The sequence below is a fragment of the Lipomyces doorenjongii genome (genome assembly GCF_038497915.1).
Source record: "Lipomyces doorenjongii strain NRRL Y-27504 unplaced genomic scaffold V1508scaffold_23, whole genome shotgun sequence".
Taxonomy (NCBI): Eukaryota; Fungi; Ascomycota; class Lipomycetes; order Lipomycetales; family Lipomycetaceae; genus Lipomyces; species Lipomyces doorenjongii.
In genome coordinates this window covers 78,106-92,587 of record NW_027118090.1, presented here as the reverse complement: position 1 = coordinate 92,587, position 14,482 = coordinate 78,106, and the positions used below count along the sequence as shown (strand labels likewise).

The 14,482-nt window shown below is 45.8% G+C and overlaps 4 protein-coding genes and 1 non-coding gene across 5 annotated transcripts; 3 read left to right on the top strand and 2 right to left on the bottom strand.

Annotated features, from left to right (window-relative positions):
- Positions 1-1,282: 1,282 nt before the first annotated feature.
- Positions 1,283-1,372, bottom strand: V1508DRAFT_t45. The gene has a single exon. It is a non-coding gene; the product is annotated as a tRNA-Phe (tRNA).
- Positions 1,373-5,019: 3,647 nt separating this feature from the next.
- V1508DRAFT_354321 (major facilitator superfamily domain-containing protein) lies at positions 5,020-6,518 on the top strand (the record flags this gene model as incomplete). Its single annotated transcript, XM_066936908.1, has 3 exons — positions 5,020-5,090; positions 5,144-5,491; positions 5,549-6,518. 3 exons carry the CDS (start codon positions 5,020-5,022, stop codon positions 6,516-6,518), a joined length of 1,389 nt encoding a protein of 462 aa, XP_066795926.1.
- Positions 6,519-6,885: 367 nt separating this feature from the next.
- On the top strand, positions 6,886-8,860 carry V1508DRAFT_417064 (uncharacterized protein). Its single transcript, XM_066940291.1, has one exon. The coding sequence runs from the start codon at positions 7,069-7,071 to the stop codon at positions 8,623-8,625; it is 1,557 nt and encodes a 518-aa protein (XP_066795925.1). The 5' UTR covers positions 6,886-7,068; the 3' UTR covers positions 8,626-8,860.
- A 276-nt stretch (positions 8,861-9,136) lies between these two features.
- On the top strand, positions 9,137-11,392 carry V1508DRAFT_417063 (Alpha/Beta hydrolase protein). Its single transcript, XM_066940290.1, has one exon. The coding sequence runs from the start codon at positions 9,504-9,506 to the stop codon at positions 11,034-11,036; it is 1,533 nt and encodes a 510-aa protein (XP_066795924.1). The 5' UTR covers positions 9,137-9,503; the 3' UTR covers positions 11,037-11,392.
- A 65-nt stretch (positions 11,393-11,457) lies between these two features.
- Positions 11,458-13,762, bottom strand: V1508DRAFT_120352 (general substrate transporter). The gene is made up of 4 exons (XM_066935917.1): positions 13,629-13,762; positions 13,448-13,540; positions 13,305-13,390; positions 11,458-13,248 (listed from the first exon to the last, which is right to left on the bottom strand). The coding sequence occupies exons 1-4, from the start codon at positions 13,679-13,681 to the stop codon at positions 11,879-11,881; spliced, it is 1,602 nt and encodes a 533-aa protein (XP_066795923.1). The 5' UTR covers positions 13,682-13,762; the 3' UTR covers positions 11,458-11,878.
- Positions 13,763-14,482: the final 720 nt, after the last annotated feature.

Here is a 14,482-nt window from a genome sequence, read left to right as displayed (position 1 = left end):
TTCTGAGGTCGCCGACTCCTGCTTAGCATGGATGCCGCCCGCGTTATCTTGACCGCGGCTGACATGCCACTGCCACGGTCTTCAGTAGGGCGGCATGTCAAATGTCAACGGTACATTCATTCTGCTACCAAGATAGCGAAGTTGAATTGAATCACAAGGACTTATGCGAAAACACTCACTCGCATATCTGCCTGTGTTGTAATGCTACGTTTGTGATGGTACCATTTGTCCAGCGGATAGCGCAGTTGGCAATCAATCTGAATTGTCAGTGAAATTGTGGTTACCTTATGCGATCGTCGCTATTCCTGTCCCTCATATACCATAATATTTGCGTCCTGCCGCGCACTCCTTCTCATCACTGTATAGTGAGGTGTCAATGCGCTAAGCCTAATCTCTGCCCTTTTGAGAAATATTAACCGGAAAAACTCCATTGTATCTGAAACTTTTCAATATATCTCACGCGCTGAACAATAGGGTTATGTACACCAGACACACGTCATTATATGTGGAATTCACCCTATTTGTGTACTTTTTAACCTTCGTTGCTTGATTCAGGACATGCGCTTCGGTCATTATGATGTTACGGCACAGAAAGATCAATCGATTTCCGACAAGCTTTCGATAAGATATCAATTAACAGGTACGAATTCCAAAATTGTCCATTGTTTAGGCTACGCTTTTGAGATACCCATCGTAGATGTCTGGTAAGTACAAACTGTAACAAGAAGGCATCTCGTCTTGGACCTCGAAGTCTGAACCTGAGGAGCTCGTTGTCTAAGTCGGACATTGCCTACACAATTCTCTTAGAATGATCGTTTTCCATTATTCACGGCGAATTGGTCTTAAATACAAAGACTCTTGTGCTCTGTTGCAGCAAGCCTGTATTTGTCCAACCGATTCCTCATGTCCATATTCCCAAACACGATCCTACGTCTCGACGACTTCTACATTTGACAGCCATCGAACCAGACCTCGAGGTCGTCTTCTTTATTTTAGTTGTTGGGTGCTTCCCAAAGTAGTCGACGACGACTGCCACGGATCGACGTCTTCGGAAGTTGTCGCGACACCAATTGTAGGGACCCTAACCTGATGTCAGGACCACTTTCGAATTGGTCCTGACCGTATCCAAACAAGAACAGAGTACGTTCACTAACCGACGTCTCATCATTTCTTTTCTTGTTACTTGGACATCTAGTTAATACATAAAACCATAATTTTTTAAACAGGTCGGCGTCGCCCATATTACCGAAGTTTTCAAACGCAATAAAAAAAACAAAATAAATGCGATGTCTGTGGATCGAACACAGGACCTTCAGATGAACAACCGAAGTACGACTTCAGTCTGACGCTCTCCCAACTGAGCTAACCCCGCATTATTGTTTTCACCAATAATGAACGATAGAACTAGCCGATTATCAAAATTTCAGTCCCTTTTTTGTAAAAATAAAAATTTCATTCCCCTATTTCGCTAGTACCGGAATATAATAATCGCTTTTATTAGTATTTAATAATAAACTGGCTTCATAAAGAAACCCTAGTATTTCAGGCGATCTTGACCAATTTGGTCATTCATTACGTTTTAATAAATTGTGAGGGGCATTTGTGAATATATGCCGGAGAGTTTCGTGTGTACGTTATATACAAATGACCATTTTCCTCTTTGGTCTTCTGTCTGCCACGACCAGGCTTTATACGGTCTCGTACGGCGTATGTTCATATTAATATACATCGTTTTGGCTGTTGGTTCTCTGTCGTTGGCTGGTCCTGTTGATTTATTTCGTTTCTTCTGGTTGCATCTCTGGTTCTTATTAATTGTGCGATTAGAGTAGCTAAGTGCTCGAAATTTGCAGATCAGGTTTAGTGTCATATCTAATGAATGCACAGTCCCGCCACATTATGTTCACTTTACACTAAATAGGTCAGTACCATATTCAATTGGCATTGAACATATAAGATTTACCACGCTAATCTTCAGCCAACTACATACGATAGAAAACGCGCCGCGTTCTCGTCATTGGCACCTGGTTGAGGAATCTGTGGCCTAGACTATAGAGCACATCTGGACACACTGCAAGTTGCACTCCACGACGGCGGCAGACGTGCCCACATAGGGCTTGTTTGTCATACACACGGCGCTCTCTAAGACGTTTGCAACATGTCAGGGAACAAAATGGGTTAGCTGTGACTCATCTGTACTACAACTAACAAAAATAGAAGCTACACACAAGACCGAATGAAAGAAGCATAGGGAGCCACAAATAAGGAGGAGCCCGGAGGGGAAATATTCCGGTGAAGGAGTTCAAATCTCCTGATGTTGGATGGTCTGGGCACATTTTGATGCGACAGCAACTTCTTCGTGATCTGGCATCTCCAGGTAATAAGAGAACATAATCATACCCTCGTCAAGTCAAATTGGAAATCGTATTTGGAGATTCGCCGGTTGACAGTCGATCACCAAGAAAAGTCGTGTTCAGGGGTAACACTACTTTCTTTGACTTCACTTCAGATGGCCGATCATGCTCATAAGGAGGACTACTTTAGAATTCTTGGGGATGGCGACAATCTTACTAGCCAAATTGTGAAATCTGAGGACTGGATTACTGCCAACTTTGTCAAAATAATTCTGGAATCCAGGCTCATTAACACGTGAATCATCGACACAAATATTAGCACTGACGATCGCGGTCGCCTCAGTCATGCCGAAAGCCAAGTCTTTTGCCAGGTTATTGAGATTGATGCTACATACCAGTGCGGAAAACATTGGTGTTCATTGCTGGCAATTTGAAGCCTTCAAGGTTGCAAATGTATTATCTTCTCCAAGAGACGGAGACTTGAACGGCGCAAGCTTGTGTGTGATGACAGCTAACTGATCTTTGGCATAGCATGCAGCTCACAGTATCTGCAAATAAGCTTGTCTTTTTTCTTGCCGTTGACAGTCTCATTGATTATGGGAAGGCGCTTATTAGTGCTCTAAATATCCACCTGCCCCAATCCAAATAAAATAGTTTGCCTGAACAATGAACATGTCCACCATGAATAATTGAATATATTGAAGAGTGAGATATATTAGAACTTGTATCAATCGATAGTTCACTAATGTTACTTCTACGTGGAGTATCGGAACAGCTAAATTAGACTCTCACATGAAATGTGGCTCTGCACGGAGATAGCTTATTTGGTACGGCATGAACGGCTATTTACAGCAAGGATGTTTGTAGAATAGACTTTCAGGTATATATATAATCTGCTCGGGACCCAACGACCTGAATAAGTCAGCAGATATCCAGCAGCCCCTTCTGGGAGTACGACTGGACACGATACGATATCGCCCGGGTTTGCCCATATAGCATATCGTATCGCGAACCCGAAAAGCTTGACGATATTATCGCCTATTTTATCCCCCACGTGGCGATAATGCATCGCCATATCGTGTAATAAAACGTTACGATATCGCCACTAGGTGATAATGCGCAAAGATAAATGACGAGATCAATTTAATACTATTAATAAAAGGGTTTGAGGTTAGCAAGGAGGGCGGAAGAGGATTTATCAAATATGCTGTTTGTAACCCATAAATATCTATGCTGGAGACTGTGGCGTGCACTTAATTCACTACATACTTAGACTTCTAATCATCAGGGCCCTTTCATTACTGCGACGTGGAAGCTCGGCGATACGATTAGATATTCAACATCAATATCGTATATCGTAACGGCTTTGAAATTAAGGCGATATTATTGCCTAAATTATCGCCAGGAATATTCCTCTGGCAATATCGTATCGCCGCAGATACGATATGGCGATATCGTGTCCAGCCCTATCTGGGAGTCAATCCAGTACATATCTTCTGATATTACTTCAGATTTACTTCGTGAAAAGTTGAATTGTATTGAGGAAAGTCAAGCTACTTTCTTTCACAAGCGACGAGGAATATCAATCGAAATAGTCAAGTTTCCAATCCGCATACCGTAAGGCCTCAATGAGCTGCTTCGAATCATTAGTTTAAATGATGAGATGCAATGACTGCAAGGCAATTTGCAATCAGCACCCCATATATTGTCGAATCTATGCATATGATTAATCGTGCATTCACTCTGTATCAACTTCATCCACATGGTCATTCATTGCCGTCACTTCATCTGCCTGATCTCATTATCAGAATTATTAGATAGCATATTGATTTCCCAAACGGAGTTCTCGTACCGATGGGGTTCGTCAGTCCTCCAATTCGGTCGTTAATTTTTGTCCAATTTTAGCTTTGTCCGCAGGATCATCTGCTCGGTGTGTTCCAGTTTCCACTTTTTTTGTTGCCAGACAATTGTAAACAGTAAAGTAGAAGTAAACTGACTTTCAATCGAAAATGATGAAACTGAACCGTTGCTTCGGGATGGTGAAGAATTCGAGAATTATATTTTTAGAGGATTTCGGTTTTCGTAAATACTCGTTTCATGTTATATTAGTGCCTACATCGCGAAAAAAGGATAAGCACGAGGCGACATAGGCATTGCGCGGACAAAATTGTGAGCTTGTATGAGAGCTCAGCGTGGCCGTATCGGCTTCTCCTGCGCCGCACTTTATCTCCACGGCTATTTGCGTGATATAACATTATTAATTCCCGATTGGCGTACACGACCTCGACAAATTTCCTAGTGAACTTGGAAGCGCCGAGGCAGTTGAGGTCTTCTGTCTACTTTGCGTTAACTGGATATCGACATGTCGCTGTATCGCACGTTATCAGCTTCGTCATCTTCGTCAGAAATTCCGCTCTTGAATAACTCCGACCATTTAAATGACCCTCTAGGTGCCGATGCGGCGAGCATCCATGATACAGACGACTTGTCCATATCCGCGTTCGATGACGGCTCAAAATCGAGTTCATCCGCCAAGATCTCAACGTCTGAGTCGTCAATCTCAACCGAGAATGCGCTGGAACAGCTCGATGTTAACTTAGAGACATTGTATGGCGGGCAATTTGAGGGAGTCCGGTTGCCGCCGAAAGGGTCTGCGGAGCGGAATGAGATGGAAAAGAAACTGAAAAGGAAAATTGATGCGGCAATATTGCCAATCGTCATAGCTATGTATATGCTCAAGTGTGTGAACCCGAACAACCGGTTCTGATGGTGCACTAACATATGGATTATAGTTACCTCGACCGCAACAACATCGCAGCGGCAAAACTCGGCTCGCTGGTTGAAGACCTTAATCTAACCGGCACGCAATACTCCTCGTGCGTCTCAATTCTTTTTGTGAGCTACACACTTATGCAAGTGCCATCAAATTTAATTCTCGAAAAAGTCGGACATCCATCGATATATTTACCTGCTGCCATGGCAATCTGGGGATTGTTGTCGATGGGGACAGCACTCGTGAAGGGGTATCGTGAATTGTTGTATATTCGGTTTTTGATTGGATTTGCTGAGGCGGCGTTTTATCCTGGTACTGTGTTTTATATGTCGTGTTGGTATACAAAATACGAGATTGCAAAGAGATCGTATGTACCGGGCTAGTAACTATGATTAATGGCGAACATGCTCTGACGATTATGCAGGGCAATCTTCGTTTGCGGGTCATGGATTTCCGGTGCATTTTCTGGACTCGTGGCTTACGGAGTACTAGAGAATCTCGAAGGTACTTTCGGTCTCTCGGCCTGGCGCTGGCTCTTCTTGATCGAAGGCACACTTACGGTGGCCGTAGCCTTAATCGCCATACGAGTCCTACCAAACCTCCCTGCTACAACGCGCTGGCTGTCTAAAGAAGAGGGCCTGCTCAGCGTGCTGCGGATGATTGAAGACGTCGGCCAACAGGACGACGATTCCGCAGCCTCCTCACTATCCTCGTCCACGACGCCACCATCCAAATTTGCGTCGTCAATGGCGGGCTTTGTGATGGCAGTCAAGGACCCGAAAGTCCTCAACATCCTCCAAATGATGTTCAGTCTCGCCATAACCGGCGGTATCAACACCGTCTTCCCGACGATCGTGGATTCACTCGGTTTCAGTCGGCCGAAGACGCTGCTGCTTACTGCGCCGCCATGGATTCTGTGCTCAATCACGTCGGTTATGAATAGTTTCCACTCAGACAAGACAGGCGAGCGATGCATGCACATGCTCTGGGGCCCTTGTCTGTCACTTGTCGGTTTCCTGATCTGCATCTTCACAACTTCCACATTTCTGCGGTACATCGCCATGTTGTTCCTCCTCCAAATTTACAATTCGTGGTCCCTAGGTTTCGCATGGATGGCAACAACCGTGCCTCGACCACCAATTAAACGCGCAGCTGCGGTGGCGTTCGTTAACATTGGCGGAAACATACCCAACATTATCGTCCCGTTCTTGTTTTACCAGGGAAGTGAGCCGAAGTTTTATCTGGGATTCAGCGTGTGTGCTTTGTTTGCTGTACTGGGCATGTTAGGTGCATTGGCATTAAGGGCGCAGTTGCGGCGCTTGAATGCTACGTTGGAGAGAGGCGGCAAGGTTGATGGGTTGGATGGGACGACGGGGTTTCGGTTTATTTTGTAGATGGCGGCTGTCGGAGTTGGTGTGGTTTCGCATTAATTGGTTTCGTTGGCATTATACGATTCTGGAGACATTATTGGGTGTAGATAGACAGCTACTAGAGGGACCCAGGACTTGCAGATGATATATGTAGTATAGATAGATAAATATGGCATAGCTCTGAAGAGGATACCATGTTGTGAATAGGAGAGGATCTTAGAATATCTTACAGTCGCCTATAATTCCGTTTGACTCAACAAATCGAAATAGACTTATCCGTAGATCCGGTTAATATACACTTCTAGCAGTCCAGCATATTTTCTAGCTTGGTTCCCACTTGATAATGACGATGTTCTCTACTTAGGAGATATTGGACCAAGACAAGTTTGAATGACGTCATAGATACTTGCCATCGATAATATTTACGATCACTAACCGCTCACTCCATAATATGTGTTATAATTACCTATTATAGGCCATGGGATCTATTACATAGAAAGAGATATGCGAGTACCAGAAAGGTCAAAGGCCCGGACATCGTACAAGTTTTAGCGGCCTTCTGTTCTGACGCCGCATGATCGAGAAAATCTTTCGGAGCCCATACACTTGTGATCGTCGCCTCGAGATACACCAATCACAAATGTCTAGCTACTCGCCCATTGCAACAACTAATCGGAAATTCCTTTTCCTCGCAGCAACAGCCTTGGTCGCAACTTCAGCATTCTCCGTGTTATGCACGCTAACAGTCCAGTCCTACCAACGGTCCCGAAGACTCGCAGAACTCAAGGCATCAATCGACGTCGGTGATCCAACGCCCGCGGTCTCCCGTCGCACCTCAGTCGAAGACCATTCTACCGAGTCCTCACGAAAGAATAAGTCACATGTTACGAAACTCAACGAGTTAGGAGTGCCAGTGTCGCACTCCCTCCCACCCATCTCTGAGTCCGACGTGAAGGTTGAGTGGGATCAAGTCTTGATAGACGAGCAACTTGCGCGCAATCGGGTATTTTTAGGCAGCGAGGGACTTCAAAAGGTGCGGGATGCGTTTGTGATCGTGGTTGGCTGTGGTGGGGTTGGGAGTTGGATTGTTACAATGCTTGTTCGCTCCGGAATAGGCAAGCTTCGCATTGTAGACTTTGATCAAGTCACACTGTCGTCGCTGAATCGGCATGCGTGTGCTACGTTGGAAGATGTGGGTACTCCGAAAGTGGAGAGCCTTAGGAAGTACTTGAATAAGGTCGCGCCTTGGGTTGAAATTGAGGCGAAAGTAGAGCTATGGAATAAACACAATGCGGGCAGGTTATTGGAAGGGGGACCAGTGTATGTCGTGGACGCGATTGATAATATTGATACCAAAGTGGACTTACTAGAGTACTGCTACAAGAATGGACTGCAAGTTGTTTCGGCAATGGGGGCGGGCTGTAAGGCTGATCCTACTAGGATCCAAATCGACGACATTTCAGGTTCGGCTGAGGATCCCCTAGCCAGAGCGACGCGACGACGTCTAAGGTTGAAGGGAATTATTACTGGTATTACAGTCGTATTCTCCTCCGAAAAGCCCGGTCCCGAGAAAGCAACATTATTACCGTTGGATGAGGAAGTCTTCAAACAGGGCAAGGTCGATGAGCTAAGTGTTTTGCAGGATTTTAGAGCGAGAATATTGCCCGTCCTTGGAACTATGCCGGGAATGTTCGGGTTAGCTATTACTACTCATATTTTGACACATATAGGGGGCTATCCCGTTGAGGAGTATATCGTCGGTCGGAATAGAACCAAAACTTATTGTTCGGTGTTGCATTCTCTCGCTGGGCAAAAGATGCGGTTAGAAGGATCTCAGAAGTTACCACTAGATGCAGAAGACGTTGGATATCTTGTCGAGGAGGTATTCCGAGGCCGATCAGTGGTTTCGCGAGAAAGCGGGGGTAATCGTATTACGCTTACAAAATGGCGCTCGGAAGATGAGTGGACAGTTCAAAATGTGGTCTTGATGACCAAGGAAGAGGCCAAGATGCATGAGGTGCTTGTACTCAAAGGCGGTGAAAATGTTGAAGATGTGTATCCTCAGGCGGTTTTAGACCTTGTCAAGAGACGATTTGAGGAAGAAAAGGCATATAGCCGATTTAGAGAGTAGTTTTGTACTATAAAAGAAACGCCGTAATTTTATGCTACAAAGTTTTGAATCGCAGTACCACACTGGACGATTTTGAGGACTGACGGCAATGCTGTTTCGGTTTAGGGTAGGAATTCGAATGCTGCAGCGGCATAGGACGATGCGCACTTAGTTTCGCAAAAGAAAGACATTAACTAAGCGTATGCTAGCTAGAGGCAATATAATTGTTGGTGGAAAGGGTACAATTTTCCAAGCTGCAACAAATTGGTGAATTCTCAATGATCAGGCTCTTATTTAGCGCTGGGGGAGGAACACAAGCCACGACATTACTTATCGTAATATACAATTAACGTACTTCATACGTCTTGTAATAGTAGTCCTATGGGGTCAGATAAATACTGCAAGGTCCGGGAACCATCAAATTGAATATTAGAGATATCCTGCGATATTCCGTCCTCTCACATCGGGTTAGGTTTCCGTTAGATTTTGACTCAAATTTGTCACTGCAATTTACACATTTATGCGCTAAATCAATTCCTATTACGTGCAATTATGCAACATATACGCAGCATGGTAGTTGCAGATTCGCAGGGGTGTCACGTGCGATTGCGCGAACAGTTCGGGCTTTGGCGTCAGAATTTTTGGGTCGTGGGCTTATCACATTTGTCAGGCATGGTCGCGGGCAGCGGCGGAGACAATTGTCATATAATTTCTCAGGCAACTGGTCTTTTGAGCGCACGGTTCTCACTTGAGCCTTCAATTGTCTGGCTGCTGTCCGATATATAAAGACTGTTCGTGTTCCTGTCCTCAATATTTCGTTGCGGCAGACCGCTGCTTCTAGAAGTGCGCAGATCTCTCTGCAAGTTCGCATACAGTTTCGAATCGACTCCCCGAACATCATGGGTCGTCTTCCTATCTCAGCACGCGCTATGCGCTCAACTCGACTTCTGCGGGCCGTCTCATCGTCTGCGAAAGTCGCGCAGGCCGTGGCAATGCAGGCACAATCTGCTACCTCTCATCCTCCAAATTCTGTTCCTCAGCACACTCCCCCGCTGCCTCCGCCTCCATTATCCCGAACTCGAGCACCCTCCAATGCACAGATGGCATTTCCCTGTCTTGATGTCCTCGAGGACCGGACTCGTTCATTCGACACTGGTCCCGAGCCAACTTACTCGCGGAACTTGACTGGATTCGAGCTTTACCACTCGTCGCAGCCTCTACGTCTTGACAATGGCGGCATTCTGCGAGAATTCGATATTGCGTACGAAACTTGGGGCCACTTGAACGAAGATAAGTCCAATGCGATTATTCTTCATACTGGTCTGTCTGCGTCGTCGCACGCACACTCACACACAAAGAATTCCGCCCCTGGGTGGTGGGAGAAGTTCATCGGTCCTGGGTGTGCCATCGACACCAACAGATTTTTTGTTATCTGCACAAACGTTATAGGAGGGTGCTATGGATCCTCAGGTCCTTCATCGATTGATCCCGCTGACGGCAAGCGATACGCTACTCGTTTCCCGATAATCACTGTCGATGACATGACACGCGCTCAGCATAGACTTTGCACGGAACAGTTCGGTATCTCTAAACTCCACGCGTCGGTCGGCGCTTCTATGGGCGGGATGCAGTCTCTTTCGTTCGGCACTCAATTTCCTGAATCTGTCGGCAGAATTGTCTCTATCTCCGGCTGTGCGCGATCACATCCTTACTCTATTGCCATGAGGCACACCCAGCGACAAGTCCTCATGGCTGATCCCAACTGGCGTCGAGGGTTTTACTACGACTCTGTTCCACCACACGCGGGAATGAAGCTCGCGCGTGAGATTGCTACGATCACCTACAGGTCCGGTCCCGAATGGGAACAGCGATTTGGCCGAAGACGGGCGGATCCGCGCAAGCTGCCGGCTTTGTGCGCAGATTTCTTGATTGAGACGTATCTTGACCATCAGGGTGAGAAGTTCTGCTTGGAGTATGATGCCAATTCCTTATTGTACGTATCCAAGGCTATGGATTTATTCGACCTCTCGCTCTCCACTAGACAGAAAGCCATCGACACCAGGGCAGCATTATATGTTGCCGATGCAGACACTGTGCCCTGCGCTCTACCCCGCAGTCCGTACAAGGAGCAACCAGAAGTTGTCGCGGACATCCCACGACAACTCAACTTTGACGAAGCCCGTGAGGATTTAGTCGCGGGCATGGGTCCACTACGGGAAACCCCTGTGTTCGTGCTGGGCGTTGAGTCAGATATCTTGTTCCCGAGCTGGCAGCAAAAAGAAATAGTGGACGTTTTGCGGGATAGCGGCAATACTGAAGTTGAACATGTCGAGCTGGGCTCCGATGTCAGTGTGTACGGACATGATACGTTTTTACTGTCGGTCAAGGAGGTAGGCGCACCTGTGAAAGAGTTTTTGGAGAAGGTCTTTTAGACTTTTTAAGATTTTCGCATAATAGCATTAGATTAAAAATACCGAAACTACTACTACTACATACGGGATTTTGATCGGCATTTGGGTGCGCTTGGCTTTTTGTGGATTATAAAATTTTATTTGCCGGAGTTGTTGAGTTTTATATTTCAATTTGATGGTTTAATTCATTGTTTTGGTTCTTTTTGAGCGTGCTGCAAAAACCTATACGGATTACTATTAGAATGATTGTCTTTGCATGTGTACTTATGGATTTTGTTTTAGTGACGATGAAAATTAGCTTGTGATTTTATATTCGTCACTACCTGTCGGCACAATAACGCTTCTTTTGAAATTCAAATTACATACATTACATATAATTATGTTGTTTATAAATCGATGGGCGCCATAGCTCTCTGTGAATATACTAAACCGCAAAACACACACGGTATGCGATCGGATTACAGCACAATTATCCAAATTTCCCCGGAAAAATATAATCGATATATATACATATAACTACCGATATATGTAATAATCCCCGCAACTATAAATGACAATCCATGACACATATACAAAAACCGATCGCTGATACCGATACAAATGGAATTCTATACACCGAAAAAGCGAACACAAGCAAACTTGGGTAGTACAAAATCTTTTCAATTCTATAAATATGTGTAACGTTCTTACCGCCGCTTTACAAAAGCCTCCAAGGTCGAATACCTGACAAAATCCCTAATGCAATCTAACCAATATGCCGTTCTCCTGTGGAAGTCTCTTTCCGTTTGTATTCACCAATACTGACAATACCAACAAAACAAGGACAATATACAAATGTCCATGTTAATGTGGTGTGATCGCCCCTATTCCTGATTTCGCCTATCAGATTTGTCGGTCGATCTTCGATTGATAAAAGCTTGTTCCTCCGATGGCCGAGAGACGCCCAGCGGATCGAGCTCCTCATCTTCGACTGACACTCTGCGCTGCAGAATTCCACCGTCACTCTCAATCTCGGCCTCGAGATCGTCCTGGGCAAATGGTGTCGGGACAATACTCGCGTCACCGAAGATCTGGTCCATTTCCTCCAACGAAACGCCCTTGGTCTCTGGATAAGTGAAGTACACGAGCACAAAGGACATGCAGCAGAAGAAAGCATGCAAGAGATATAAGCGCCATTCGATCAGCTCTTGCAAAACTGGCGTCATCTCACCAACAACCCAGTTGAAGGCCCAGTTGGTGGCAGTGGAAAGCGAAGCACCCTTTGCTCGGACCGACAATGGGAGAATTTCGGGCGGGTAGAGCCATGGAATGGGACCCCATGAATATCCGAAAAATGCGTTATACACGATGACGAAGAAGACTGTGAGAGTCGGCGTGAGTGCAATGTCAAGGTAGATTGAGTACGATATCATCGAGAGTGAGAATGCCATGATGATCGCACCAGACAACAAGATAGGCCTACGACCCCAATGATCGACCAAGAACCATGGCGGGACAGTGGAAGCAACGTACACGAGCGCGTTAAGACCGGTCATGAGAATAGCGTCACGGCCAATCCATCCAGCTTCCTCGAACACCAATGGAGCATAGTATGAAATGACGTTGATTCCGTTCAACTGAGCGAATGCTTGAGACGACATGGCAATCAACACGCGTTTCTTGTACTTTCTCCACATGTCCGCATACGAGCGCTCACCCTCTGCGCGCATGATGAGAACGTTTTCCTTAATCTCATTAAACTCCTGCTTAGCCCGTGGGTGCTCAGTGTCACCACCAGCATGAAGATTAGCTATAACAATAATGCCCTCCGCGTCATGGTCATTGTCGAGCAACCAACGTGGAGTCTCAGTTATAATCATTGAGCCAAGGCATAGCAAGGAGCCCATAATGCATTGAAGCAGTAATGGCAGTCGCCACGAGAAGTCACTCTCGATAAAGCTGCACACATAATCCACCCAAACAGATGCAGCGTAGCCGACAACATTGCCTGTAAATTCGATACATGCTAGTCGTCCACGGTGGTCGGCGGGCGAAATCTCGGACTGATAGACTGGAACAATGGTAGACAACATTCCAACACCGAAGCCAGAAATAACTCGACCGACAATCATGGAGTCCATTCCAACTGCAAATGTTTGGAACGCACCGCCGACGACGAAGACCATTGAGCCGTAGAAGATTGTTCTTCGTCGTCCAATTATATCACCTACCCTGCCGACCATGAGCGAGGAGACTACACCTGTTAGCCCCATTACGGTTGTAGTACTGGCACAAAATTATACAACATACTAAGAGCTCCTATCTCGAGAATGGCAACCATGGTACCCAATTGGGCACGAGTTGGCTCGTGGAAGTACTGGAGAAAATAGGGACCGCTACAGTCAAGATAAGCCACTACCTTCCACAACCACAATCGTTACTGGCAAAATGACATAAATATAGCATACGTAATAATACCGGACATGACGCCCTGATCATATCCAAAAAGAAATACACCGAGCGACACAAAAATAGACGTGAAATACCTATGAAGCATGTTAGCATAAGGATTTCAATCACATTCCGACAGCATTGCTACATTAACGTAATGATGAGAGAATATAATATACGTACAGTAATGGCTTGCCCGTCAGGGTGCCAGTAGCTTTCTGTGACCCTGCATCCATCGTTGCAGTGTTGTTCGTGTGCCTCGAGGAAGACTGTCCAGACAAGGCCAGTTGAGATGAAGATCGTGTTGATGGGAAGCGAGCGGTCTGCGTCCAGGGGGGCTTACCGGCTATTGCCACAATTTAAGAGTCAATTTACAGTCAATTTACGGAGTATATGTGGTTACGGTTTTGCATTTACAGCACAAGCCGTCTCACGTGCATAAGTACAAGTGTCTACCAATAGCCATATACCAAAGTTCGCCGCCGGATAAGGGTAACACTTAGCTGCATCCCGAAATGAAATCTGACAAATGGACGGATAATTGAGCATGCAATTTTATTTTATCAAGATTCTCGTATTATGGGCTCCAGAGTATATAGTAATGTACAATCTACGATTATATAACAATATATCTGGTCGTCGTCTGGACTCTGCGTCTCACGCATACCATACGCTGTCCCGAATAGACTTGGACGCCGCAGCCCTTGCATCACCTGCCCAGTGCATTAAATTAGATTACTCATTAGTATCCGGCTCTCTCGTTGTGGAATATGGCGACGGCCGAGAAGAACAATCGAGTCGACAATTCGAGGAACGATCACGAGCATTACACTATCCGATATCGTAGATATTTAGAAGGGAGCGCCCAGCCTCGGCAGAGCCGTCGCGGGTCTTCAAACGCGACAACCCCGATGCAGCCAAATGCAATTTGGTGCGGCACCTACCAGCAGAGCCCTAATCCAGATGACGTCACTCTAATTTCGGATAACCATCGCAGTTTCAAACAACCGCAACCGGGTCGCTGAACCTCAGTGCAA